This window comes from Rhinoraja longicauda, chromosome 9 (genome assembly GCF_053455715.1).
Source record: "Rhinoraja longicauda isolate Sanriku21f chromosome 9, sRhiLon1.1, whole genome shotgun sequence".
Classification (NCBI taxonomy): domain Eukaryota; kingdom Metazoa; phylum Chordata; class Chondrichthyes; order Rajiformes; family Arhynchobatidae; genus Rhinoraja; species Rhinoraja longicauda.
This window is the reverse complement of record NC_135961.1, coordinates 17,281,533-17,309,330: the sequence shown is the minus strand read 5'-3', so window position 1 is coordinate 17,309,330 and position 27,798 is coordinate 17,281,533. Positions and strand designations below refer to the sequence as shown.

General features: G+C 42.2%; 1 protein-coding gene across 7 annotated transcripts in view; it reads left to right on the top strand.

Annotated features, from left to right (window-relative positions):
- Positions 1-17,316, top strand: part of angel2 (angel homolog 2 (Drosophila)) — a 46,036-nt gene extending 28,720 nt beyond the window's left edge. For 4 of the 7 annotated variants that reach the window (XM_078404882.1, XM_078404888.1, XM_078404884.1 and 1 more), the window contains 6 exons: positions 6,074-6,143; positions 6,830-7,248; positions 11,208-11,319; positions 11,489-11,567; positions 14,077-14,240; positions 16,750-17,314. In XM_078404882.1, coding sequence (XP_078261008.1) covers positions 6,074-6,143; positions 6,830-7,248; positions 11,208-11,319; positions 11,489-11,567; positions 14,077-14,240; positions 16,750-16,889 — 984 coding nt within the window. In that variant the 3' untranslated portion in view covers positions 16,890-17,314. Of the gene's footprint in view, positions 1-6,073; positions 6,144-6,829; positions 7,249-11,207; positions 11,320-11,488; positions 11,568-14,076; positions 14,241-16,749 lie in introns of all 7 variants that reach the window. The other 3 variants (XM_078404887.1, XM_078404886.1, XM_078404881.1) reach the window with 2 other exon arrangements.
- The last annotated feature ends 10,482 nt before the right edge of the window (positions 17,317-27,798 follow it).

Here is a 27,798-nt window from a genome sequence, read left to right as displayed (position 1 = left end):
TCATTAAGACCAGTGATCCTTGTCTTTTTGGGTACAGGGACAATAGTGGAGACTCGCACTCCAAAGCCAGAGTTCAAACTAATTTATAACTTTTTTTGTTTATTCAATGAGTACTGAGTTTACAGACCTGTTATATAACAAAAACAGAACAATGAAATTCTTTCTTGTTGCAGCATATTCCATTAATCATTCCTGGCGTTTTTTTGAATCTGTGGTTCAAACCTGTGGACAATTCCTATGTTCTGGACTTTCCATGTGGCACAACGTGTGTATTCAATGAAGATAGACACAAAATGCTGGAGTAACTCAGTGGGACTGGCAGCATCCCCGAAGAGAAGGAATGGGTGACTTTTCGGGTCTTCAGCTTTCTTCGGAAGAAGGGTCTCGACCCGAAAAACGTGACCAATTCCTTCTATCTAGAGATGCTGCCTGTCCCGCTGAGTTACTCCAGCATTTTGTGTCTACCTTAAGTATAAACCAACATTTGCAGTTCCTTCCTACACATGTGTACTCCATGGTCTGAGGTGTCCTGCCTTGCTTTTGTTTGTTAGCTGAACTCAACAAACTGATAATGAATATACTTTAAATACTATTGATATGGAGTTGCTTACTGGTTACTGAACTTTTTATTCTGCAACTCTGTTTAAACTCGGTGGATCTCTCTCTCTCTCTCTCTCCCTCCTGCACTCATTTACTCATGCTACTTCTACTCACTGGGGTTCTTGCGTTCCTTTTAAACCATCACAAATCCTGCCCCCACACAATAGAACGCAAGTTGTCTACTTTTAAACTATTGAAGTATGTGTTGCAAAGTTAACTGCATATTGCTTTTATATATTCAGTTTCTGTTTTTTAATGGAACGATAAAGAGGGGAATTATGATGCAATGCCCAGTCAGCAATGATGTGTGACGTGGAGGTAGTAGTATTCCCTTGTGCTTGTCATCCTTGTACCTAGGTGGCCAAGGTCATGGGAGTGGATTTTGTGCAAGAATTTTTGGCGACTTGCCACAGTGCATCTTTCAACTGGTAGACACAAAACGCTGGGGTAACTCAGCAGGTCAGGCAGCATCTCGGGAGAGAAGGAATGGGTGACATTTCGGATCAAGACCCTTCTTTAGACTGACTTCAGGGGAGGGGGCGGGACAAAGATAGGATGTAGTAGGAGACAGGAAGACTAGTGGGAGAACTGGGAAGGGGGAGGGGAAAGAGAGGGCCAGAGGAACTATCTGAAGTTAGAGAAGTCAATGTTCATACCGCTGGGGTGTAAACTGCCCAAGCGAAATATGAGATGCTGTTCCTCCAATTTGCGAGTTGGAGGGCAGGAGGAATCACAGAGGGGGAGCAGTGAGAGAGCATGTTGCTAAACTCTCGTCGAAATGGAGAACTTCTTCAAAGTAGACATACCTTGAGGAGAATTTGCAGTGGAGCGGCAAGTGTGTAGGGAAAGAAACTGCAGATGCTGGTTTAAATCGAAGGTAGACACAAAATGCTGGAGTAACTCAGCGGGGCAGGCGGCGTCTCGGGAGAGAAGGAATGGGTGACGTTTTGGGTCGAGACCCTTCAGACGGATATCGGGGAGGGGGCGGTCAGACAGATATCAGGGGAGGGGGCGGGCCTTGAGGCTTTATTACACCAAGGATGCATGAGTGTTTATCCCAGACATTTTCAAGCCTCTTGTGGCTGTTATGTTGGGAGGAGTTGGCTGCGCCTAACGGCTGCGGCTCTCTGGCAGTCTGTTTGTCTTTTTTTCTTTTTTTTTTGTTTGTGTCGGTGTTGGGATGGTTTTTGTTTCTGTTTTTGGCTGTGTATGTGTGGTGGGGGTGTGGGGTGTGGGGGGTGGGATGGGGCGGGGGAAACCTTTCTTTTATTAGGTCTCTTCCCCGGGGCGCAGCTCGCCCGCAGGGCCTTCCGGCGCGGCTCGGCTGCGGGACTTAACATCGCCAGCGCGGTTCGGCCGCGGGACGTTTCAGTGCCCGGTGCGGCTCGGCCGCTGGACTTAACATCGACAGCGCGGTGCGGCCGCGGGACGTTTCGGTGCCCAGGGCGGCTTGGCCGCTGGACTTAACATCGCCAGCGCGGCTCGGCCGCGGGACGTTTCAGTGCCCGGTGCGGCTCGGCCGCTGGACTTAACATCGCCTGGTGCGGCTCGGCCGCGGGACGTTTCGGTGCCCGGTGCGGCTCGGCCGCAGGATGTTTCAGTGCCCGGTGCGGCTCGGCCGCTGGACTTAACATCGCCCGGTGCGGCCGCGGGACGTTTCGGTGCCCAGGGCGGCTCGGCCGCGGGGCCTTGCGGGGGCTGTGCGTGTCGTTTGCCTCGGTAGGGGTCGAGCTGCCTGTCCGTGGGTGCGGGGGGAAGAGAGGGGAAGTTTTGTTGCCTCCATCACAGTGAGGGGGTGTTTGGAGTCACTGTGATGGATGTTTGTGTTGGGGTCGGGTGTCCTGTGTTCTTTTCTTTTTTGCTGTGTTTTGTGTGACTGCTGAAATTTCGTTCGGTGTAAAAAGCCGAGTGACAATAAAGTGTTGTTATGTTATGTTATGTTTCAAGTAAGTGGAAAAATATTTGATCCGGAAATGGGCATCAATAAAGCGTGGCATTTTCAAAGAATGGTTTGACAAGATATTTGTTTCACGTCCAGGCATGATTGAAGAAATATCCTATTAGTGGATAGTCCTCATCCTTTCAACAGCCTCTCACAACAGGATGGAAAGCAAAGGATGGGAGGAAGACCTATTCATCAGGCATCAGGAATCGTTCCACAGTTCAGCCCTCGGCTATTTTGAGATACTGCTGGATTATGTAGGGTAGCAGGGTGCTAGATACTTGAATGAAAAATATTTTCTGAGTTCTGTAAACAAATAATAGAATAAGTAGTTCAGTCCATGAAACAAGCACGAAATTTGACAAACAATAAAATACAGTAGATAGACACAAAGCTGGAGTAACTCGAGCGGGACAGGCAGCATCTCTGGAGAGAAGGAATGGGTGACGTTTCGGGTCGAGACACTTCCTCAGACCTTCTCCACCCAAAACGTCACCCATTCAGTCTCTCCAGAGATGCTGCCTACCTTTTGTGTCTACCTTCTGTTTAAACCAGCACCTGCAGTCCTTCCTACACAATAAAATCCAGTACCCCATGTTGTAATGTATTTTGATAACGTTGCATAATCTGCATTTTTGCGTTATCCTGAGGTGCTGCTCTCAACCTGTAATTAAGAGTAATATTACTACACATGTTTATAGATTGAGTAATAGCCAGTACGAAGCAAATGGACTTTGGGGGAAAATGTGAGCTTTTGACATAAAATACTGGAACAGAGTATTTTCTAAAATGTTTAAAGCAAGAAGAGTGGCAGTCCAAAAGAAAGGATTGGTTCAGAAATCAACAAAAGCACACATAAATGCTGGCCTTTATTTCTCATCATCTGAAGTACAATGCACAAAGCACTGGTTGGAGCATGCCTGGAATGATGAGAGCATTGACAAAATATGTTAGAATTATATATTGGCCTGGAATAATTAATTGGATCAATGCAGCAGGGTGATGCAGCGGTAGTGTTGCTGCCTTACAGCGCCGGACTCCCGGGTTCCATCCTGACTACGAATGTTGGCTGTACAGAGTGTGTACGTTCTCCCCGTGACCGCGTGGGTTTTCTTCGAGATCTTCGGTTTCCTCCCACACTCTAAAGACATACTGGTATGTAGGTTAATTGGCTTGGGAAAAGTGTAAATGCTCCCTAGTGTATTTAGGATTTAGATTTAGAGATACAGCACGGAAACAGGCCCACCGAGTCCGCGCCAACCAGCGATCCCCGCACATTAACACTATCCTACACACACTAAGGACAATTTTTACATTTACCCAGTCAATTAACCTACAAACCTGCACGTCTTTGGAGTGTGGGAGGAAACCGAAGATCTCGGAAAAAACCCACGCAGGTCACAGGGAGAACGTACAAACTCCATACAGACAGCCCCCGTAGTCAGGATCGAACCTAAGTCTCCGGCGCTGCATTCGCTGTAAGGCAGCAACTCTACCGCTGCGCCACCGTGCCACCCACATACTGTTAATGTGCGGGGATTGCTGGTCGGCAAGGACTCGGTGGGCCAAAGGGACTTTCCCCGCTATGTCTCTGAACTAAACTAAACTTGCTACACATCATTCTGCCCTTGTGCCATCCCCACATCCCAGCACAAAATTATAAATCATCTAAGATTTAAAGTTTTGGTACCTCTGGATTTTAAAGTTTACGGGACAATTTTGGTTATTTAAACTAGGATGATAAATCATCTGCAAACTTATTGAGTGTTTATCAAGCTCAGAAGGCCATGCAGCCTTTTCCTGGTGAGTCCTGTTTCCTCTACACTGTGTCATGTAGGGATAGGGCAGTTCAATGACTAGGGAGGGTTGAAAGTGCACAGTACAGCACAGTAATGGGCCCATCGGCCCACAGCGTGATGCCTAATTAAACTGATCTCATCTGCCTGTACACAATCCATATCCCTCTATTCCCTGCACTTCAAAAGCCTCTTAAACGCCAGTGTAGTATTTGCCTCCACCACCACCTCTGGTGTAGGACAGTGCAACGCAGGAACAGGCCCTTGGTCCCATAATGTCCATGCCAAGCATAGTGCCAAGTTAAACTAATCTCCTCCTCCTGGGCATATCCAAACAAAAAATGTATAAAGCTGCAACATGACTTCCTGAAGAAATCTGAAGAACGGTCTCGACCCATAACGTCACCCATTCCTTCTCTCCAGAGATACTGCCTGTCCCTCTGAGTTACTCCAGCATTTTGTGTCTACCTTCAATTTTAAACAAGCATCTGCAGTTCTTTCCTACACATAACTTCCTGACTCTTATAATGTCCTGCCTGAGTTAAAGGCAAGCATACCATACACCTTCGTTACCACTCTGCCTGCTTGTGTTGCTGAAGGCTGCAGAAATAAAACAATCATTATGAGTTGAGTTTCTCAGGTTGCCAAATTAGATTTGATTCTGGACAATATTAAAAGGATGAAAACCATTAAGTGGAAAAGAATATCCATAAAGGATGTGTAATTTGTTTTTGTGTTTAGTAATTAAACGTATTCCACCACCTTATCAACAGAAATCATTGTAAGTAATGGTAAAAAAATTAGCTTTGCTTTTCAAACATTTGCTTTGTAACTAGAGGCAATTATGATGTTTAGAACATAGAACAGTACAGCACAAGAACAGGCCCTTCAACTGGTCGCTGTCAAACATGGTGCCTAGAATAACTCCTACCTGCCTGCATATCACCCATATCCCTCCATTCCCTGCATATCCATGTGCTTATCCAAAAGTCCCTTAAATGCCACTATCGTATCTGTCTCCACCACCACCACAAATGGCAGTGCGTTCCAGGCACTCACCGCCTCTGTGTAAAAGTAAAACTTGTCCTGCACATCTCCTTTACACTTTGCTGCTCTCACCTTAGATCTTTGCCCGCTCGTATTTGATTTTTTGTTTTCCATCCCAGGAATTGAGTATGGGAGTCAGGAAGTAATATTGTAGCTTTATAAAATGTTTGTTCGGCCACTTTTGGAATATTGTGTGCAGTTGTGGCTGCCAAAATACAGAAAGGAGATGTGGAGACTTTGGGGAGTTGAAGAGAAGCAGGATGCTACCTAGATTAGAGGTATTGACTATAAGGACAGACAGATTATTTTCTCTGGAAAAGCAGAAGCTGAGGGAGACCTGAAAGAAGTTTATAATATTAAAAGGCGTTGATAGAGTAGACAGTCAGAGGGTGGAAATGTCAAATACCAGAGGATCTCGACCCGAAACGTTACCTATTCCTTTTCTCCAGAAATGCCACCTGACCCACTAATTTGCTCCAGCATTTTGTGTGTATCTTCAGTAAAAAGGTTTTAACTATCTACCCTATCTATGCTTCTCAGAATTTGATATGAAACAAACCAATGTCTGAATAGAGTCACTTTAAGGTACTTTAAAGTACTGGATAAATGTGTCTGATAATCAAAACTGCTAATTGCCAAATTGTTGTAAGGGGAATCGCTGCATCGTTCATTCTTTGATCTTTTCTAGATCATGTGTTTACAAGAAGTTCAAGACAACCACTATGGAATGCAGCTGAAGCCAATATTGGAATCATTAGGTGAGTGGTTGTTGTATGGTCATAAGGTCAATCTTGGCTGATCTATCTCTCCCTCCTAACCCCATTCTCCTGCCTTCTTCCCATAACCTCTGACACCTGCACTAATCAAGACTCTGCCTTAAAAATATCCACTGCCTTGGCCTCCACTTTTCACAGCCCTCTGTGGGAAAGAAACCCGCAGATTCCCCTCTCCCTCTCCTCCCCCCACCCCCCCGTTTGTTCCTGAACTACCGTTTTGGCTATAGTTCAGGAACAAACAAATGAGAGTTTTAGTATATAGGTGGTGGTACTTTAGTCTTTTAGGTGGTGGTACTTTCGCCTTAGACTTTTTTTTCCAAATCTTGGACATTGTTCAGATTTCTTTATTCAGGGTTTTTTTGTGTTGCTTGATCGAAGAAGATTAAGAAATTACCCCTTGATCCTTGCAATTTCTGATTATCTTTGATCTTGCAGTAAGCCCGTTCATTTCACAAGGAAAGAAACAGAAATGTCAGGGTTTGATTTAAGAAATAATTGGTGTGAACTCTGCTTATAGTCCGAGTTCAATAGATTAATCTTGGCCTTTTCACATCTCAGTTTGTGAGCTATTAAGTTTTGTGCCTTCTACTATTCAGAGATTAATTCCTCGAAGTTTTAACAAATGTGTCAATTGTTATATTGAAAGCACTGTTATTGTGTTTCTCCAGGTTATCATTGTGAGTACAAAATGCGGACAGGAAACAAGCGAGATGGCTGTGCCATTTGTTTTAAACATTCAAAGTTTTCACTCGTCTCTGCTAGCCCAGTGGAGTTTTATCGTCCAATGATCCAGATACTGGACAGAGACAATATTGGACTTGTAGTACTACTACAACCAACTCTTTCTCAGTCTGCTGCTCGTGTGTGCGTGGCAAACACTCATCTTTTATATAATCCACGTCGAGGGGACATCAAACTCACTCAGCTTGCAATACTCTTGGCTGAAATCAACAAACTGGCATCTGATGGGAAAGATGGGCACTGTCCAATTATTCTATGTGGGGACTTCAACTCTGTCCCTGATTCACCATTGTACAATTTTATTAGGAATGGGAAACTCATTTATGATGGACTTCAAATAGGAAAGGTACCGGCTAATAACCTATCAAAAAATACTTTACAATATTGTTTAAACTTTTTTATGTCTTTTTTGGAAAACATGACCAATATTGCCTTAAAAAGATTAATAACACCTTGTAACTCTTATGGTGGTCCCCAATAGGGAATATCTTAAGATGATTAAAAAATGCCTTGCATTTAACTGTCACAAGAAACCGTTAATGGTCAATCATGGTGCAGCTTTTAAGCAGCTAATGTGACTGATTAGAAGCACAAGGTACCTGAAAACCATAACCAATTTGGATTGCAAGGGATGAATGTGTTTTGTTCTTCTGTTTTGCCATTTAGATTAACAAAAGATAATTAATTTAAATGGCCAATCAGATTGCCAGTAATAGATCACTTAAAATAAAAGCAGAATCTATATAAGTACCCTCCCTTTTTTTAATAGCTTAACTTTATTGTCACTCTTGCAGCTCTTTATATGGGTCAGTTTCATTTGATGAGTTGATTGTCATGAGGAACAGTAATTGCTTGTTGCATGTTAATTTGTGTGCATATTTTCACACAGTGAAGGCATTAATATCTTTCTAAATGCAATCCATTCGCTTAAGGTCATGTTCTCCATCTTTTGTTCCCAGGTGAGGTTTGGACAATTTACCAAACATTACCTTCGGTTCTCTTCAGGTCACCAGTTCTGCAAACTGAATGATAGTATTTAAATTTCCAAAAGTATAAATATTCTTTCTGGGAATTGCCACTTTATTGTAAAGCTCAAAATGCAAACGTGAATAGGAGTTTTACTCTATTTGAACTAGTCCAGACCAATATTCAGCTAATTTAGTCCCTTGCGTTTTGATTCACTGTGCTTTTCATAATAGACTAGTCCAAGTGGACCCGTTGGGCCCAAACATCTCCTGCATTGGTGCAGCACCCTCTCCTCCCCCCTCCCTCCCTTCTCCCCTCCCCCCCCCCCTCCATCCCCCTCAACCCCCCTTATCCTCCCCCTCCACCCCCTCCCACCCTTCCTCCTCCCTCCCTAGGAGATAGATTTAAACTTTAAAATGTGAATAACTTTAAATATATAACACCGATTTCAATTAAACTTCCATTAGCACAGTGGGTAAGGTGGGCCTAAAATTGTCGCGCTATCGTGTACCGTTTTGGCTGTAGTTCAGGAACAAACAAACAAACAAACAAACAAGAGTTTTAGTATATAGATTCTCCATCGTGCATTCTTACACCTAAATTCCTTACCACATCTATACTAACTTACGATTACAAAATTACCATACAACAATATGCTTTCCGTGATAACAAGTCGGTGTGCAGAAAGCTAGTTGATCGTGTCGTTCTCATTTTAACTTCTATTTTCTCTGAGGCCGTAACAAATAAATAACAATGCCGCAGCCTGGTTCCTGCTGCCAGTTTTAAATCTCTTCTCCCGGTGGACATTCTCCAGTTTTAAATCAACAACATAAGTCTCTGGTGAGATCAGGGTTGGAAATTAGTCTATAACAATTTGCATTTATATAATTCAATAAATATGTTCATGAGAACTCAAGGGATTTAAGTGGAAAAGGAATGGAGCTGAAAAAAAAGAGAGAGAGAGAGAGAGAGAGAGAGAGAGAGATCGAGTTCGGGTTCGATAAGATAGTTATGGATAGAGACGGGGAGGGTCCACATGTTAAAATGCTCAAATGGGATAAGGCCAACTTTCAGGGTATGAGAGAAGGTCTCGCTCAAGTTGATTGGAGCAGGTTATTTGATGGGAAAGAAACATCGGCCAAGTGGGATGTTTGTGAAAGTGTGCTGACGAAAGCTCAGGATATGTACGTCCTCGTTAGAGTGAAGGGCACAGCAGGCAAACGTAAGGAAGCTTGGCTGAGGAGGGAAATTGAGGTGTTGGTCAAAAACAAGAAGGATGCATGGGACAGGTATAGGCAGCTGAAATCAAGTGCATCCCTGGAGGAGTTTTGGGAGCAAAGGAGTAAACTGAAAAAGGAGATCAGAAGGGCAAAAGGGGGCCAGGACATAGCTCTGGTGGGTAGCATTCAGGACAATCCCAAAAGATTTTATAAATACATAAGGCGGAAAAGGGTAACTAGAGGGAGAGTGAGACCTCTCAGGAATTAAAGCAGTCACCTCTGTGTGGAGCCACAGGAGTTGGGGAAGGTCCTCAATGAGTATTTCTCCTCTGTATTTACCGAGGAGAAAGACAGTAGGACGGAGGAACTTGGGGCAGTCAGTGAAGTGTCTTGAGAGCAGTCAATGTTACCGTCGATGGAGCTCTGAAAGTACTGTTGTGTATGAAGGTAGACATCTCCAGGGCCTGATCAGATTTATGACATTGCAGGAAACTAGAGAGGAAATTTGCATGAGCCCTGGTTGAAATTTACGAGTCGTCCTTAAATACAGGAAGACTGGAGGGTGGCAAATGTTGTTCCTCTTTTCAAGAAGGGCTGCTGGGAAAATGCTGGGAACTATTGGCCAGTGAGCTTAACATCTGTAGTTGGTAAGTTACTGGAGAGTATTCTGAGGGGTAGGTTACACAGGCATTTGGATGGGCAAGGGCTGATTAGGGATAGTCAGCATGGTTTTGTACGTGGGAGGTCATGTTTCACAAATCTGATTGATTTTTTTGAAGACGTGACCAAAAAGGTCGAAGAGGGCAGAGCTGTAGATGTTGTGTACATGGACTTCAGTAAGGTATTCGACAAGGTTCTGCATGGTAGGCTGCTCTGGAAAGTTAAATCGCATGGGATCCAAGGAGAGATAGCTGAATGGATAGCAAATTGGCTCCATGGAAGGAAGCAGAGGGTGATGGTGGAAGATTGCTTCTCGGACTGGAGGCCTGTGACTAGTGGTGTGCCTTAGGGTTCGGTGCTGTGCCCGTTACTGTTTGTCATCTACGTCAATGATTTGGATGAGAACATACAGGACAAGATTAGCAAGTTTGCTGATGATACAAAAGTGAGTGGTTTTGGAGATAGTGAAAGTGGTTGTGAAAGATTGCAGCCGGATCTGGATCGATTGGCCAGGTGGGCGGAAGAATGATTGATGGAATTTAAGACAGAGAAATGTGAAGTGCTGCATTTTGGGATGTCGAACAAGGGCAGGACCTGCACAGTAAATGGTAGGCCTCTGGGTAGTGTTGTAGAGCAGAGGGTCTAGGAGTACAGGTGCATGGTTCCTTGAAGGTCGAGTTGCAGGTAGATAAGGTGGTCAAAAAGGCTTTTGGCACTTTGGCCTTCATCAGTCAGAGTATTGAGTATAGAAGTTGGAAGGTCATGTTGCAGTTGTATAAGACGGTGAGACCGCATTTAGAATATTGCTTCAGTTTTGGGCACCATGTTGTAGAGAAGATATTGTCAAGCTTGAAAGGGTTCAGAAAAGATTTGAGGATGTTGCCAGGACAAGAGGGTGTGAGCTATAGGGAGAGGTTGAGTCGGCTGGGTCTCTATTCTATGGAGTGCAGGAGGATGAGGGGTGATCTTATAGAGGTATACAAAATCATGCGAGGAATAGATCGGATAGACGCACAGAGTCGCTTGCCCAGAGTAGGGGAATCGAGGACCAGAGGACATAAGTTCAAGGTGAAGGGGAAAAGATTTATTAGGAATCTGAGGGGTAGCTTTTTCACACAAAGGGTGGTGGGTGTATGGAACAAGCTGCCAGAGGTAGTTGAGGCTGGGACTATCCGATCGTTTAAGAAACAGTTATACAGGTACATGGATAGGAGGTTTGGAGGGATATGGACCAAGTGCAAGCAAGTGGGACTAGTGCAGCTGGGTCATTGTTGGCCAGTGTGGGCAATTGGGCCGAAGGGCCTGTTTCCATACTATGACTATAATTGATTATTAAACATATCTGCCTCTTCTATCTATTACAATCCTCTTTAAAACTTATTCCTTTAGCCAAGATTTGTATAATTTCTAAAGGCAAGTGTGGTGTATTATGAATTATAACTTCCTATCATTCATTTAGGTGTCAGGTCAGGAAAAAAGTCACAGGGGTCAGAGAGCTCTGACAACCCCACTTTGGCCACCAAGTCTTGGAATTTCATCAGAGTGTCAATATGAAACAACGAAGGATGCAGGTATGGGTTCTGTTTGTTCTTGGTATCAGACCACCACTGAACCCGTTTTCAGTCTTGTTTTAAGTATTGGTGAAATTCTGGTTTTAAAAATACATCAGTTTACTATTCTTGTTTTTCCTTTTTGAAATATGTTCAAATCTAAAATGTATAATTCTTATTCAATTTAAAGAGCATCCTGTAGATGGTCTGGACAATTCAGAAAATTTGATGGCTCCCACAAATATAAAGAATTCTCCCATGGATCAACAGTGAGTTAACTTTTTGTTGAAAAATCAGGAGATTTCAGTGATAAATATTGGATTGACACCCAAACTTGTTTTGTGCCCTATATGAGCCATGACCACATCAAGGACACGATTATATGAACATTTTTGAACCCAACATTGTTTTTGCAATTGAATTTGAAGATAGAAGTTGCTTAAATGTTATTTAAAAGAGAGACATGTGGGTACAGCCTGAACTGGGCTACATACTCATGACCAGGAATGTGCTAACAGTTAGCCCTCATTATTGAGCCTTGCAGAGATACAACCATCTAGAAAAAAAAAAAGTGTTAATGGAAAGAGCAGAATGGGAATTTGAATAGAAACATCATTAAGTTGGGTGCAGGAAGGAACTGCAGATGCTGGTTTGAATTGAAGATAGACACAAAAACCTGGAGTAACTCAGTGGGTATCTCTGGAGAAAAGGAATAGGTGACTTTTCGGATCGGGACCCTTCTTCAGACAGAGAGTCAGGGGAAACAAGACCCAAAAGGTCACCTATTAAGTTTAATGGAGTAGGTTGCATGTTTTCTGGGATAAGTTAAAATAGTGTGTGTGCTGGAAGAGAAGATTGAAGAAATTTCAGCACATATGGCTCAGAAGGAAAATAACATGATGAAATGAACAGAGTTTCAGTGAGCAGCTCATATTATTGAAGGTGAGGAAGGGCAGATGGAACGGGTATAAAGAGGTAATGGGTAGCAGAGAAAAGCTGAGTATCAATAATGCTTTGTGATCCAGCAAAGTTGATGGACTGCCAAAGCAGTTGTGCTGCAAATAATTTGGAGAGGCAGAACCAAAGGTAGGTTTTAACAGTGTTTCAGGCCTTAAAAGGTACTAGAGGTTTATCATTCAGTTAAATTCTAAATTATCACATTCGGTATTTGTACTTGGATGATCAATTTTTACATAACCCAAGTGAAGTAATTAATAATTGAATACGTGTAGGAAAGAACTGCAGATGCTGGTTTAAATCGAAGGTAGATACAAAATGTTGGAATAACTCAGCGGGTCAGGCAGCATCTCTGGAGAGAAGGAATGGGTGATGTTTCGGGTCGAGACCCTTCTTCAGAAAGCGTCTGAAGAGGGGTCTTGACCTGAAACGTCACCCATTCCTTCTCTCAAGAGATGCTGCCTGATCCACTGAGTTACTCCAGCATTTTGTGTCTTAGCATTGAATATGTCCGAGTTTGGAAATTAATGTGCATTCACTTCTCTCTTTAGTACAGATGCACCTGATTGGGATTAATTGTTTGAATTTGGCAATGCTAATTCCATCAAAATGTTTACAAGACTGTTCTTAAAAAAAAATCTAAATGTTAATCTCTATCTTGTGGAACAGTGTTAATTATAAACTATTTGTGTTCTTCTTGATTTAATAACAAACAGCTATGGGGTTCTTGACCCCCAGCTATTCCTTTTCTCCAGAGATGCTGTCTGACCCCGGAAGTTACTCCAGCTTTTTGTGTCTATCTTCAGCTATGGGGTCAAGTTCTTTTGTGGCATGGAACATACTTGTCAGTTTTATTTCAAAATGAAATATTACATTTCAAGACTTTACATGAAAGTGCAAGCAAACCAGCTGCATGATCGTGATGCTGCATCACATTTTATATGTATTTCTACAAATTAATCAAACATTGCAAATGACACATTATTTGAGAAATCCAGACCATAGTACTTAGGTAATCAACCTTGGGTGTCAATAATGTTTATTGCATAATTGAGCAATGACTTGGAGCAATGACAAAAGTAAATCCATTAAGTTGATTTTACTTCCTGAATCCCAAATGTTAGAAATATTTTCCCAACAAACGACAGTCACAGCAATTTAGATCCAACTGAATGTTTAATACATGAGAGAGGATTGCACAGAGTACAGGAGTCTGAACAAGTCTATCTAACGCAGCAGTGCCCCCCTCATTTCTTTATACCATGGAGTAAACAAAGATGTATTGAACACAACTTAATCCCATCATGCAAGTATGTAACACAACTTAATCATCATGCAGGTATGCAAAGTACAACTTAATCAATCTGATCATGCAGGTATGCAAAGTACAAAACTACAGTTAGCACCTAATAGAAGTGAGCAAAGTCTACGAACAAGCATCTGCTTGTCCATACATTATTCTTAAAGGTACAGTCCCCGATAACTATAGGAATGAATTTTTTAAATATATATATCACCAAACCATTGTCGTCAGTGCATGCTCCAATTCAGCTGAGAGTGTGCTTAGAAAATGACCACATTGTTTGTTCCCTATGACTGGAGATACGTCATAAACAATGTAAAGTATGAAATTTATATAGTTTCTTTTGACTTCATCGTGTTTGTAAACTTATTGCTTTCAAATCTGACTGTTACCGAAATGTTATATTGTTCAAACAATGTGACATAGCTGTATCTAAACATTAAGTCATCTATCAATGTGTATATAGCATCCTTGAATGAAACGTCAATTAAAAAACAGTAATGACAATTATTTTTTAGGACTCCTTCTGCGATTCGCCACAAATTCAAGCTACTTTCTGTGTACTCCCATTATCTACCTGGGAGTAATAAAACAGAAGTCACCACTTGTCATTCCAAATCTGCTGTCACCGTGGACTATATTTTTTATTCAGCAACGAAACATAATGGAGCTGCAATGTCAGGTAATGAAAACGATAACCAAAAGATCATTTGTGTACCAAAATTTATCAAGGTATTAACTTCATGTTCATTAGTCATAGGAGCAAAATTAAGCCATTTGGCCCATCGAGTCTACTCAGACATTCAATCATTGCCTCTCAACCCCATTCCCCTGCTTTCTCCCCATAACCCCTTTCATCCTTGCTAATCAAGAATATGTCAATCTCCACCTAAAAAATACCCAAAGACTTGGCCTCCTTAGCTATCCGTGGCAACCTTAAACTGGTATATAATTGTTTTATAATGACTTCAATTTACTGCAGATATAGACTATAAGAAGACTGCTTCAAATCATTACTGTTTATAAAATGGTGTGAAAGAAGATTTACAACCCTAACCTAAAAATAAATGTTATTTCATATCAACAATTAGTATAATTCAGGGGGTTTTTTCACGACATACCCAACACATCATGGAAAGATAATATTCTCTTTGGAGACTTTTTAAAATATTGAATATAATAAAGGTCCAACACCACCTCCATCTTGATTTCAAATTGCCATTGCATTTGAGTTATCTCCACACTGATCTCACTGTCCTTCTTTCTGAATGCAAATTCAAAGTACTTGTTTAGTACCCCTTTATCATTGAGCCTTCTGCTTGTGTTTTAAATGTACATATAAAAAGCTTTGGGATTTTCTTTAATCCAACTGACCAAAGCCATTTCATAGTCTTTCTACCTGACTGCTTGAGTTCTTTCCTACTCCCGTTGTGTTGCTCAAAGGCCTTGTCTAATTTCATCATCTTAAACCTAATGTGCACATCCATTTTCTTTTTCCTCTGGGCAAACGTCTAACCTCTGGTCATGCACAGTTTCCTTACCTAGCCATCCCTTCTCCTTATTGGAATATGCTAGTCCTGAACATTGATAAACATGCCTTTAAACGACTTCCACATGTCAGATACCAATTTAGCCAATAATAACTACGGTGAGCAAAAAGCAGAGGGGCTGGAACTTAAGTACATCAGGCCGCTCTGCTCAGTAAATTAATGGAACATTACTGAGTGAATCAGGCATGGCGCACACTGCCAGAGGCATAAATGAGCAACCTTGTCCAACAAGCAGCCAGCCCAGTTTTTTTCCAGACTTGCTAGCTAACTGTTTGCCAGTTCTGGTCTATTGCGGTAATGAATGCAAAATTCCTATGCGGGAAAGATACCTCAGCTCCGATGAAAGCAAATTTTCATGCTTTATACTATTTAATGCTTGTGAACATTAATTGCCATTTTGTTGGAAAATGCCATATCTTTACTACCAAAGTAAACATGAAACTGTTTCTGCCACTGCCAGAAGTTGTATTATCCAACTAGCAATTCTCAGCTACGCTGATTTTGTTTTTAAAGACTCTAGTGGCACACACTTGTGCCTGCCCCATATAAATATTATTCCCCCAGCTTCCCCCAATTATCACCTTTTTAAATATGTAACTCCAGGGCAAGGCCTAGGATTTCACCACCATCGGGGAGTGCAATCTAACTATCAGCATTCTGAGAATCTTTTATAATATCTCACTAGTATCATTAGGCACGTGGGCTCAGTAGACAATTTCTGTACAATTGCTAATCGGGGATGGTATGGCAATACTCTACTGGACTGTTTGTAAGAAAAGAAATGTCACTGTGTGCTTGCACCTCACACATGTGACATGTGAGGTAAGTGGTGGATCTACAAAGTATTCTGTTTAACTGAAAAGCAATACCTGGGACTTCCAAAGAAAAACATTAGTTAAACATACTGAAATTTCATGGAAGATAATGCAAGAACAGAATAAATATCTTGCAAAAAAAAAATGGGCGAAATTTCACAACTGCTCAAAATGATTTTTGCTTGGTTTTGACAATAACTGGTATGGTCAGGCAAACGCCTCCGCTGTCACACTGTGAAAACAGAGAGGATGAGACGGAGTTTCTTCCCACAGGCCGTCAGGACTCTTAACTCTCATATCACCAGGGACTAATTTAATTTACTGTATTAATTTATTTTTTTGTGTTAAAAAATTTCTTTCTATTCTGTTTTGTAGTTTAGCACAATCCGCAGGCGTTGCCACTTTCATCTCACTGCGCATCTTGTATATGTATGTGACAAATAAACTTGACTTGACTTGACCAGGCAAGTTAATTTTCATCCATAGCGTATATGTCTGGCAGACTCTGGTTCATCAAGGAAGCCACGTGCTGGGCTGACAAAACTGAAAGGCAAATTAGCAGAAGGCCCATTTGGCAAACTAATAAATGACTAAAAATATTTCAGTACCAGAATACATAAGTAAGCAAAAAATCTCCATGAGCTTTGTTTTATACACTGGGATAATTCTGCTTTTTAAACTGAGGTCTAAACTTTTTAGAATTCAGTTGCTAATATTACCTCTTACCTTGTTAATGAAGATGGCGGCGCTGACACGATGGGCCGAAGGGCCTCTTTCTGTGCTGTAGGACTCTATGACTCTAAGATAACATTTTTTTCTTTTGTAGGAGAAGATGGTCACTTGCAGCTTCTCGGGAAACTTGCACTACTTACAGAACAGGATCTTTGGACTGTAAATAGATTACCCAATGAAAACAACTCATCAGATCATCTCCCTTTGTTGGCCAAATTCAGACATAAACTTTGATATGAAGAAAGTTGGCAGTAATTTCTTCCTTCCGTTCAGTATTTGATCAAAAATTGTATTTTATGGGATACAGCATTCATGTGTGTTTTTTGGGCTTTGATAGATTTCTGAAAGATTTTAAATAAAGTTTTTTTTAATCTCTGGTTATAATCTTGTACAAATATTTAAAGCTGTTGTCAGTTAGTGCAAATGCAAAATGACAGATACTGCAAAATGCACTTCATTGTGCCATAAGACAGCCACATGCAAATAAGACATTACTGCACTCCTTTTTCCTTGGGAAACGGCAAAATAAAATTGATTCCCTCAAGGCTTGGGCCAGAATTAGAGAGGCACAATAGACTCTGGTGCAACTTGGCATATAGGAGTTAGGATGAGAAGAATGAAGTTTGGACGGAAGTAGATTACAAATTGCAAACATGAAGCTAGTTGAAAGACGGAACAGAGCATTAAAATAGGATGTGGGGTATGTGGCTGAAGTTGAGCAAGATGGTGCAATGTGATTTGCCAACTTGCATGAAGCTCAAGGCCACATCCTGTGCCAACTAAATCGCAGCATTTTCTCAGTTATAATTCAGTTTTCCTAGCGCTACATAGGTAAATTGCTTGTAAATCTCCTGTAACAGTAATATGGCATTCTTGATTACTTAAACCAAAATGTGGATTGTTCCAATGGAAGGTATTACATTAAAACCAGCTTACAAACCTCTTAAAACCTTTTCTTTGAAATTACACAGTATGAATATTTTGGTGGATGCACAGGAAAATACATGAGGAAATTTGCTCATCTTTGCTATAAAAAATGGAAATGAGGAAAGTACCAGGTTTTATCATTAATTAAGATCCCATCGATCAAGTTGAGTGTGTTATGCGGGGGAGGGGGGAGTAGTGGCATGAATGGAGAAAATGGTTGTGGGGACATGCAAAAAGGCAAAATTGTTGGTAGGAATTGTATACTTTTATCACTAATGGTATGTGAATAATAGTGAGAAAAGCAGCATTCATTGTCCTCCCCTGATTGCCCCTGAACTAAGAAGATAACCAAGAGTTAACTGCATTTATGCTGGGCCAGCTGAGCATAACCGATGCCTAAATCATAGGATGGGTAATTGGAGAGCAGAGAGGATCCAAGAACAGATGGAATTACATTTTACTGTTACAAAAATGAAAATGGAAACCAATTTAACTAGTGTTATCATTGCCTGCTGCATTTGTGACTGCAAAGATACTCCAAGATTCCTTCGAGTGCAGGAGGAGGAGGGGTGATCTTATAGAGGTGTACAAAATCATGAGAAGAATAGATCGGTAGATGTACAAAGGAATAGCGAACCAGAGGACATAGGTTTAAGTTGGAGGGGGGGAGCTTGAGAGTTGGAACGAGCTGCCAGAGGAGATTGTTTGGGCAGGTACTATCGCTTTAAGAAACATTTGGACAGGTATATGGATAGGACAGGTTTAGAGGGATATGGGCCAAACGCAGGCAGGTGGGACAAGTGTAGATGGGACATGTTGGTCAGTGTGGGAAAGTTGGGCCAAAGGGCCTGTTTCCATGCTCTGTGACTATGACGCTGAGTGTAGGACAGTGTGAGGAGTTCTGAGGTCATGAAAGGCAAATGCTACTCTTGCCACAGTTGGCTAATACCAGGAACCAGATCTCATTACACAGATGAAAACAAAAATCAATTATTGTGGAGGGCACACACAATGTCAACTTTCTATCAAGGTAATTATAGTCTGCTACCATTCCTGGCCCCAGCCAAAAGAATTTAAATTAATTATAGTGTCTCAACTTCAACTGTGATTCCTCCAAAGTCTGGTTCAGATGATTAACTTCTGTGGGTGGAGTTGGTTTGGTGGTAGGAATGTGGTTAAGGAGGCTGCAGCCCAAGTGCATTTCTTGTGAGTAGCATGTTGCACCAAGCTGACCAGTTTTAGAGTGCCATTTGTAGCCATCAATATCAACTCTTTAGTAGGACTGGGCACAATATTCAGTAAATGCCTCTCAAGTCAGGCAACATCCACAGAAAAAAAAAAGGCACAGGTCAGGTCTGTCTCGTCTGGTTAGATTAAGTCTAAGTGCGGTTTTAATTTTATATCCACGTAGGCCTCCATTCAAAAGGGCAAATATTGTACACTGGACTATTCATTACTGACTGAACTTCCATGCAAGTTTATTACAGTGACTTCAGTGTACCATTCTGGAACCAGTTAACAGATTAAAATCTGGACCTGAAATTCAGTCAGGTCCTCAACACAGAATTATTCAATCCTATGTGTTTCATTTCAAGCACACTGACATAGAATGGGTTGAGACCCAACCCCCCTTCCTGCTTCATTTGCTGAAGAGTTGCAAATGTTTTTGAACGATGTGCAATCATCAGCAAACATCTCCACCCCAGCTGTAATGATAGAAGAAAGGTCATTGCAGCTGAATGTGTAGGAAAATAACTGCAGATGCTGGTTCAAATCGAAGGTAGACACAAAATGCTGGAGTAACTCAGCGGGTCAGGTAGCATCTCGGGAGAGAAGGAATGGGTGACGTTTTGGATCGAGACCCTTGAACACTCCAGTCTGAAGAAGGGTCTCGACCCGAAACGTCACCCATTCCTTCTCTACTGAGATGCTGCCTGAGCCGCTGGGTTACTCCAGCATTTTGTGTCTACCTTCACTGCAGCTGAAGATAGTTATGGTGAAGATACTGCATCGTGCAGTGGTGTCCTGGGGCTGGCCTCTATTAACATGACCATCTGCGGCACGACAATAACCAGGGAGGAACGGCGGAGCAGCGGTAGAGTTGCTGCCTTCCAGTGCCAGAGAACCAGATTTGATCCTGACTACGAGTACTGTCTGTACAGAGTTTGTACGTTCTCCCAATGACCGCGTGGCTTTTCCCCAGGTGGTCCGGTTTCCTCCCACACACCAAGGATGCACAGGTTTGTAGGTTAATTGGCTTCGGTAAAAATTGTTAATTTTCCCTAGTGTGTAGGATAGTGCTAGTGTACGGGGATCGCTGGTCGCGCAGACTGTGGGCCAAAGGGCCCATTTCCACGCTGTATCTCTAAAACTATTCATGCAAGTTATGACCATAGGGCAAAAAGGAATCTCACTTGGACAACTTCTCTCACAAAACGCAGGAAACATGTTCCCAATGTTGGGGGAGTCCAGAACAAGGGGCCACAGTTTAAGAATAAGGGGTAGGCCATTTAGAACTGAGATGAGCAAAAACGTTTTCGGTCAGAGAGTTGTGAATCTGTGGAATTCTCTGCCTCAGAAGGCAGTGGAGGCCAATTCTCTGAATGCATTCAAGAGAGCGCTAGATACAACTCGTAAGGATAGCGGAGTCAGGGGTTATGGGGAGAAGGCAGGAACGGGGTACTGATTGAGAATGATCAGCCATGATCACATTGAATGGCGGTGCTGGCTCGAAGGGCCGAATGGCCTCCTCCTGCACCTAGTGTCTATAAAATAAGAAATCATCCAAGTCAAGTCCCAGACTTAAGTAGAACCATGAAAGTTTTTTTTTTAACTAATCCTTAAAAACATTCCAAAATCTTGAACTCTTCCAAACAAATAATACACATTGGAAGACAAAAACAAACTCAACATTAACAAGTTATTCAATTTTTTTTAATAGTATTCTTGGTAAGATTCCAGGTAATATTCCAAATAATAACCTAAGTGAAAGTCTTCTTAAATAAACAAATTCTAATTCAAGACTATTACACCCATTCCATTAAAATTTCCATTGCACCTCCTTGAGCCTGGCACAGAATACAATTATTATTAGTTTAAACTTCTACATCTTTGCTGGACTCAGAATCCAGTATTGGAGCAGTTTACTGACTCTTGCTAAACCTCTGACAGTTTCCAGATTACCCAATCACAAACACATGCCAATTTTTATTTAGTCAGTTCCAATGGAAGGGAGTTTTTGGATAAACAGCATCCAACAGACAAAGCTAAACAATCTCATCATCAATGGATAGATCAATTTCTGCCGTCGTGCCAGATCCATTTGTGAATAGTGGTGGATCATTAAACAGCCTGTGTAAGGAGGCAGTGCTGAGGACACCCCCATCCTCAACGATGGCTGGGCCCAGCACCAGGATGCTTAGGAAGAGTTGAAAAATTCACAACCACATTCAGAAAGGAGGAATCAGTAGGTGATCCATCTCAGCATCTTACAAGATCTCCAATATCACTGAAACGAGTCTTCAGCTGATTCAATTCACACTACACAATATCAAGAAATGGGTGACAGCATTGGGTAAATCTTTTTTTGTCTAGTGGCGCTGACGATGGCTGCCATGGTGTACTGCTCCTTGCTGTTTTGTATGTATTTGTTCGTTTGTGTTGTCTGCGGAAATCCCACAAAGATCACTTTCATGAGAGAGGCACTCCTTAACATCAGACATACGGTACCTTTAAACATCGTTCCGGATTTCTCTTACTCGCTGAATTACTTGGACATACTCGTCGGCGGGGCTGTGGCTGCGTTCAAGGTCTTGAGATGGATGAGGACCCGTGGGAAGCACTCACCCGACTCCGGCGACAAGGATTACGCACACCGCTCCCAAGTGACCCGCAGACCCTCAGCATAGGAGCACCACAAGGCTGCGTACTCTCCCCTCTCCTTTACTCTCTCTACACCAACGACTGCATCTCCACAGACTCCTCGCAAATCTACATTCCTCATTGTTTTGATGTGTTTATGCTTTATTCTTATTGTTAACTGTATGTTCGTGTTGTCATTTGTGAGCGGAGCACCAAGGCACATTCCTTCTATATGCACATACTTGGCCAATAAACTCATTCAATCATGCATTCATTAGTGACCGATATTCCACACAACACCCCAGATTGGTCCAAACAATCTGGTATAACTGCTGCCTCACAGCTCCTGCCACGTGTTCAATCCTGACATCTGCTGCAGAGTACGTAGTCTGCATATTTTCTTTGCAACCATGTGGGTTTCCACCCAGATGCTCTGCTTTCTTCAAAATTCTCCACACTCCAAAATCCACAGCCTCTACCACTAAGACAGACAATGACAGTGAGTGCCTGTGAACGCCACCACTTGCAGATTTCACTGCAAAGAGCACACCATCCTGACTTGGAAATGTATTGCTAGTACTTTATCATCACAGGACTCTCTCCCCCAAGAAACAAAGGGAGAACATTCACCGAAAGAGTCACCGCCATCTTTTTCAGGGCAACTGGAAAAGAGCAATAAATATTGGGCTCGTCAGCAAACCCAGATCACGAGAATGATTTATGTTAAATTTGCATATCTCGAGTCATAACACGATATGGCAGGGGATGCAAGTAGAACCTGGTTCAAAGGGCTCAATTATGAAGAGTGAGAAAGCAAGAAAAAGTTCCGAATTTGGAGAACATATCTACCAACGGCAGAACAATAAAAACAAACCAAATTTAATGACAAAGGTGTTGCTGGACTGAGACCCACTATAGAAAAACAAGCAAATGAGCGTGCAGGACTTGGTATAAGATCAGATATGAGCAGCAGACTTTTTGATTGACTGATACTTTATTATCACATGACATGTCATAGTCAAATTCTTTGTTTTGCATACAATACACAAGGTGTGCAAAGAGTCACTTAATGGCCACGGGCAAAGTTACAAAGTATTCATTATAGTCCCCAATGGTCTCTCTATGTCCTCGGCGGTCCCCCCACACCAGTAACCTCTTTGTACTCGGCAGCCTCCCACGCTGGATCCCTCTATGTTTTCGGTGGCTCCCCCCACAACTCACGCCACAGTGAAGCTTAATGGATGATGCAAGGTGAGTGACCAGCCATGAGGGTATTAGAATATTAAGAAATCGAAGGTAGACACAGTGTCTCGACCCAAAACATCACCCATTCCTTCTCTCCCGAGATGCTGCCTGGCCCGTTGAGTTACTCCAGCATTTGTGTCTACCTTAGAATATTGAGAAATACAGGTAATAAATACATGGATGAGAGTTCTACCAGTGGATGAGGTGAGGGGCGAACAAAACTGAGCGATATTGCAGATGTTATCCATTCTGATCGGAAGGATATGGAGTTCAAAACTCAGATGAGGTGACACAGTCATGAACAAAGGTGCTCTGCTCCAGATTCAAAGAGAGCGACGTCGTCAGAGAAGGGTAAATGGCTTCAGTAACATTATAAATTGTCCCTCGTGTGCAGGATAGTGCCAGTGTGTGGGGTGATCGTTGGTTGGCATAGATTCAGTGGGCTGAAGGGCCTGTTTCCACATTGTATCTCTAAAGTCTAAAAGTCTAACGAGAAAAAGGAACCCCTGCCAAACACAGGCTTCAATCTTCCCAATTTTTATTGGTAGGAAAATAGGGTGCTGAAATAAAACTGGACGATTACATTAAACTTCTTTAATTGACTATCTATTTCTTCCTTGATAATAGACATAGAAAATAGGTGCAGGAGGGGGCCATTCGGCCCTTCGAGCCAGCACCGCCATTCATTGTGATCATGGCTGATCGTCCCCAATCAATAATCCATGCCTGCCTTCTCCCCATATCCCTTGATTCCATTAGCCCCTAGAGCTCTATCTAACTCTCTCTTAAATCCATCCAGTGATTTGGCATCCACTGCCCTCTGTGGCAGAGAATTCCACAAATTCACAACTCTCTGGGTGAAAAAGTTTTTTTCTCACCTCAGTTTAAAATAGCCTCCCCTTTATTCTAAGACTGTGGCCCCCTGATTCTGGACTCCCCCAACATTGGGAACATCTTTCCTGCATCTAGCTTGTCCAGTCCTTTTATAATTTTATATGTTTCTATAAGATCCCCTCTCATCCTTCTAAATTCCAGTGAATAGACTATAATAGCTTGCCAAAATGTTAAGCAAATGTATGTATAGTTACAGTTTTGTCTTTACCTTTTGTCTTCCACCTTTCTTGAACTAGAGAATCACAGTTGCAGTTTTCTGAACTGCTGGAATCCTCCCAGAACACAGCAAGTATTGAAAAACTCCAACAAATGGGTCCATTATCTCCAAGGTCACTTTCTTTAAAACCCTTGGGTGCAGGCCATCGGAGTTAGCAACTTTGCTGCCTTTTGTCACGTTAATTCTTGCAATAATCTCTATCAGAGGGAACAAGAACCTCCATACTATATGATGTTATCCTATCAAATATCTTTGGCATATTTGCAATCTCTTCTACCAGAAAGACTGATGCAGAGTATTGATTAACTTTTGCCATTTGTTGGTTTCCCTTTATTAATTTCCCAGACGCAATTTCCCAAACTTATCCAAGCTACTCTCTTCCTTTTTTCTAAAAGCCCTTGCTGTATATTTTTATATTACGTGCCAGTTTTCGCTCACAATCAATTTTCCCCCTTCCTTATTTTGTTGTAGTCTCTGACCGCTGGTTCGTGCAAAATGCTGGTTCCAGTAATATTTTGCTCAGGTCTACGACCAATCCTTGCCTCACCAGGACTGCAGCAAAACCAGAAAATGATTATAGAAACATAGAAATTAGGTGCAGGAGTAGGCCGTTCGGCCCCTCGAACTAGCACCACTATTCAATATGATCATGGCTGATCATCCAGAATCAGTACCCCATTCCTGCTTTCTGCCCATATCCCTTGATTCCATTAGCCCCAAGAGCTATAATCTAACTCTCTCTTAAAAACATCCAGTGAATTGGCATGTACTGCCTTCTGTGGCATAGAATTTCACAGATTCACAACTCTCTGGCTGAAAAAAAACTTTCCTCATCTCAGTCCTAAATGCCCTACCCCTTAGTCTTAAATTGTGACCCCTGGTTCTGGACTCCCCCAACATTGGGAACATTTTTCCTGCATCTAGCCTGTCCAATTCCTTCAGAATTTTATGTTTCTATAAGATCCCCTCTCATCCTTCTAAATTCCAGTGAATATAAGCCCAGTCGATCCATTCTTTCATGGCACTTCCTGCCATCCCGGAAATTAACCTGGTGAAACTATGCTGCACTCCCTCAATAGCAAGAATTGTTCATCCTTACTTTCACAAAAATGTAGTTAGGAATGGAAATAAATATTGGCCTTATGAGGGACACCCAGATCCTGCAAAAAAAGACAACAAATAAATGCTGTGGCATTTAAATTCAGTTGCTGATCCAGGATTTTAAAAGAACAGTCTCTACAGTGTTGACTACAAAACTTCTGTAATGTCATCAAAACTCACTATTTACTAATGCCTTTTGGAGAAGGAAATGTCTTCCTTTCCCAGTCTGAGTTTATACAACCCCAGACCCAGAGCAATGCTGTTGACTATAAATCACCTTCTGAAAGAGCCTAGTAACACGCTCATGTCATAATTGTTTGGTTTAGCTTAGAGATAAAGCCTGGAAACAGGCCCTTTGGCCCAGTGAGTCCGCACCAACCAGCAATCACCCATACATTAGCTCTATCCTATTCACTAGGAACAATTTCCACAAGCCAATTAACCTACAAACTCACACGTCTTTGGAATGTGGGATAAAACCGGAGCACCCAGAGAAAACCCACGCGGTCAAGGGGAGAACGTACAGACTTCGTAGAGACAGCACCCATAGTCAGGATGGAACCCGGGTCTCTGGCGCTGTAAGGCAGCAGCTCTATTGCTGTGCCACTGTACCTGCTACGTTAGAAAGGAATGTGGCAGGTCAAGAAGGTCCACATGCACAACTTTCAATACAACTATAGATGGCTCATAAATACTGACTTTTAGTGCTTCACACATCCTGCAAAATGCATTAAAAAAAAAAATACAGTCTAAAGGGAAGCGTTTGAGTATGTCTAAGGCAGAAGCTCCAATGACAAATATATTAGACCAAATCCGAGCTTTCAAATAGACACTTGATAAATATTGGGTTGTAATACAAAGGAAACCTCAGATATGGAGTGGAAGCAAAAAAATATTTCAATTCATGGAACGAATTGAAAGCATGAGGTTAGAGCGGACATATGAAAAGGTTTTTGTAAATATTGATGTCAATAGTAAATAGATACAGTGAAATTCTTTGTTTGGCATACAATCCAGTAAAATCATACCATTCATAAGCACAATCACACACAAGTACAAGAGTGCAATGATTGTAGTGTAAAAACAGTAGATTTCTTCTGCGGCAGTACAGAGAGTTGCCATGTGATGTAAAACAATGGTCAAAGCACAAGTAAGACAGTTCTGAGATGAAGAATTTATCGGAAAGAACTCATCGCAGAGGGGGGAAGCAGATGAAGAATGTTGTTTAATGTTTGAGAGAGGGGCAATGGCAGAGATAATGAAACCATTCATATATTTTACAGAATGAGAATGTAGAGATCAGAGGATGTAGATTTAAAGCAGGGAAGCCCAAACTATCTACAGTTTGAGCAGATGACAGAAAGTCACCATCCCTTAATTATCAGATAAAATTGGTAAAGTCCTCTGGCCCTACAGATCTTAATTCCATTTTAATTAAATAGAAATATAAAGCGAGATATTTCATCATGTCATCAGACCCAACTAATTGACCAGAAGCCCAGCAGGCAGGTCCGGTAGCACTCACACCGGTCATCACAAAGTGCTTCGAGAGACTGGTCCTGCAGCACATCAAAGCCAGCCTCCCACCCACCTTCGACCCATACCAGTTTGCCTACAGAGCAAATAGGTCTACAGGGGATGCCATCGACACTGCTCTTCACACTGCACTGACCCACCTTGAACACCAGGGGAGCTATGTGAGGATGCTCTTCCTCGACTTCAGCTCTGCCTTTAACACGGTCATCCCGAGCAGACTGGTCACCAAACTTTCTGACCTTGGATTTTCCCAAACCATCTGCCAATGGATCAAGGACTTCCTGACCAACCGCCCCCAGACCGTCAAAATAGGCCCTCACCTCTCCTCCACCATTACACTGAGCACCGGCTCACCACAGGGCTGTGTGTTGAGCCCCATCCTTTACTCCCTCTACACTCACGACTGCGCCCCCACCCATCCCACCAACACCATCATCAAGTTTGCGGATGACACGACTGTGGTTGGACTCGTCTCAGGAGGAGATGAGACAGCCTATAGGGATGAAATCCAAAGGCTGGCAGCATGGTGTTCAGTGAACAATCTTGTCCTGAACTCCTCCAAAACAAAGGAACTTATAATTGACTTCAGGAAAACCAGTGTAGAATACGACCCACTCTACATCAATGGAGTCTGTGTGGAAAGGGTACCCGCTGTCAGGTTCCTGGGTACGCACATCGCAGAGGATCTTACCTGGTCTACCAACACCATCACCACAGTAAAGAAGGCACAGCAGAGACTCCACTTCCTGAGGATCCTCAGGAAAACCAACCTGCAGGAGAAGCTCATGATGTCCTTCTATCGCTGCTCCATCGAGAGTGTGCTGGCATACTGTATAACCACATGGTATGCCAGCTGCTCAGAAAAGGACAGGAAGGCCCTTCAGAGGGTCATCACGACGGCCCAGAAGATCATCGGCTGCTCACTGCCCTCCCTGAAGCACCTGTTCAGCCTACGCTGCCTCAGTAGAGCAGGCAAAATAATAAAAGATCCATCCCACCCCGGTCACCGTCTGTTTGTTCATCTGCCCTCTGGTCGACGTTTCAGGTCGATCAAATCCCGAATAAACAGACTTAAGAACAGTTTTTACCCCAGGGCCATACGAGAACTGAACACTACCTTCTGCACTAGGCAACACTGTTAAAAAATCTTTTGTACTTAATATAATTGTATTTATTTGTTTTTACGCACCATCAGGATTGGCTATTTTTTAATTTCGTTGTACTCGTTGCAATGACAATAAATGAATATTATTATTATTATTATTATTATTATTATTGTAGTTCCTTGACAAATTAGCCTGGGTGTTGAATGTTCTGGGATCAGAATAATTCTAGAAAAGTAAATATATTGTCCTGCTTCTT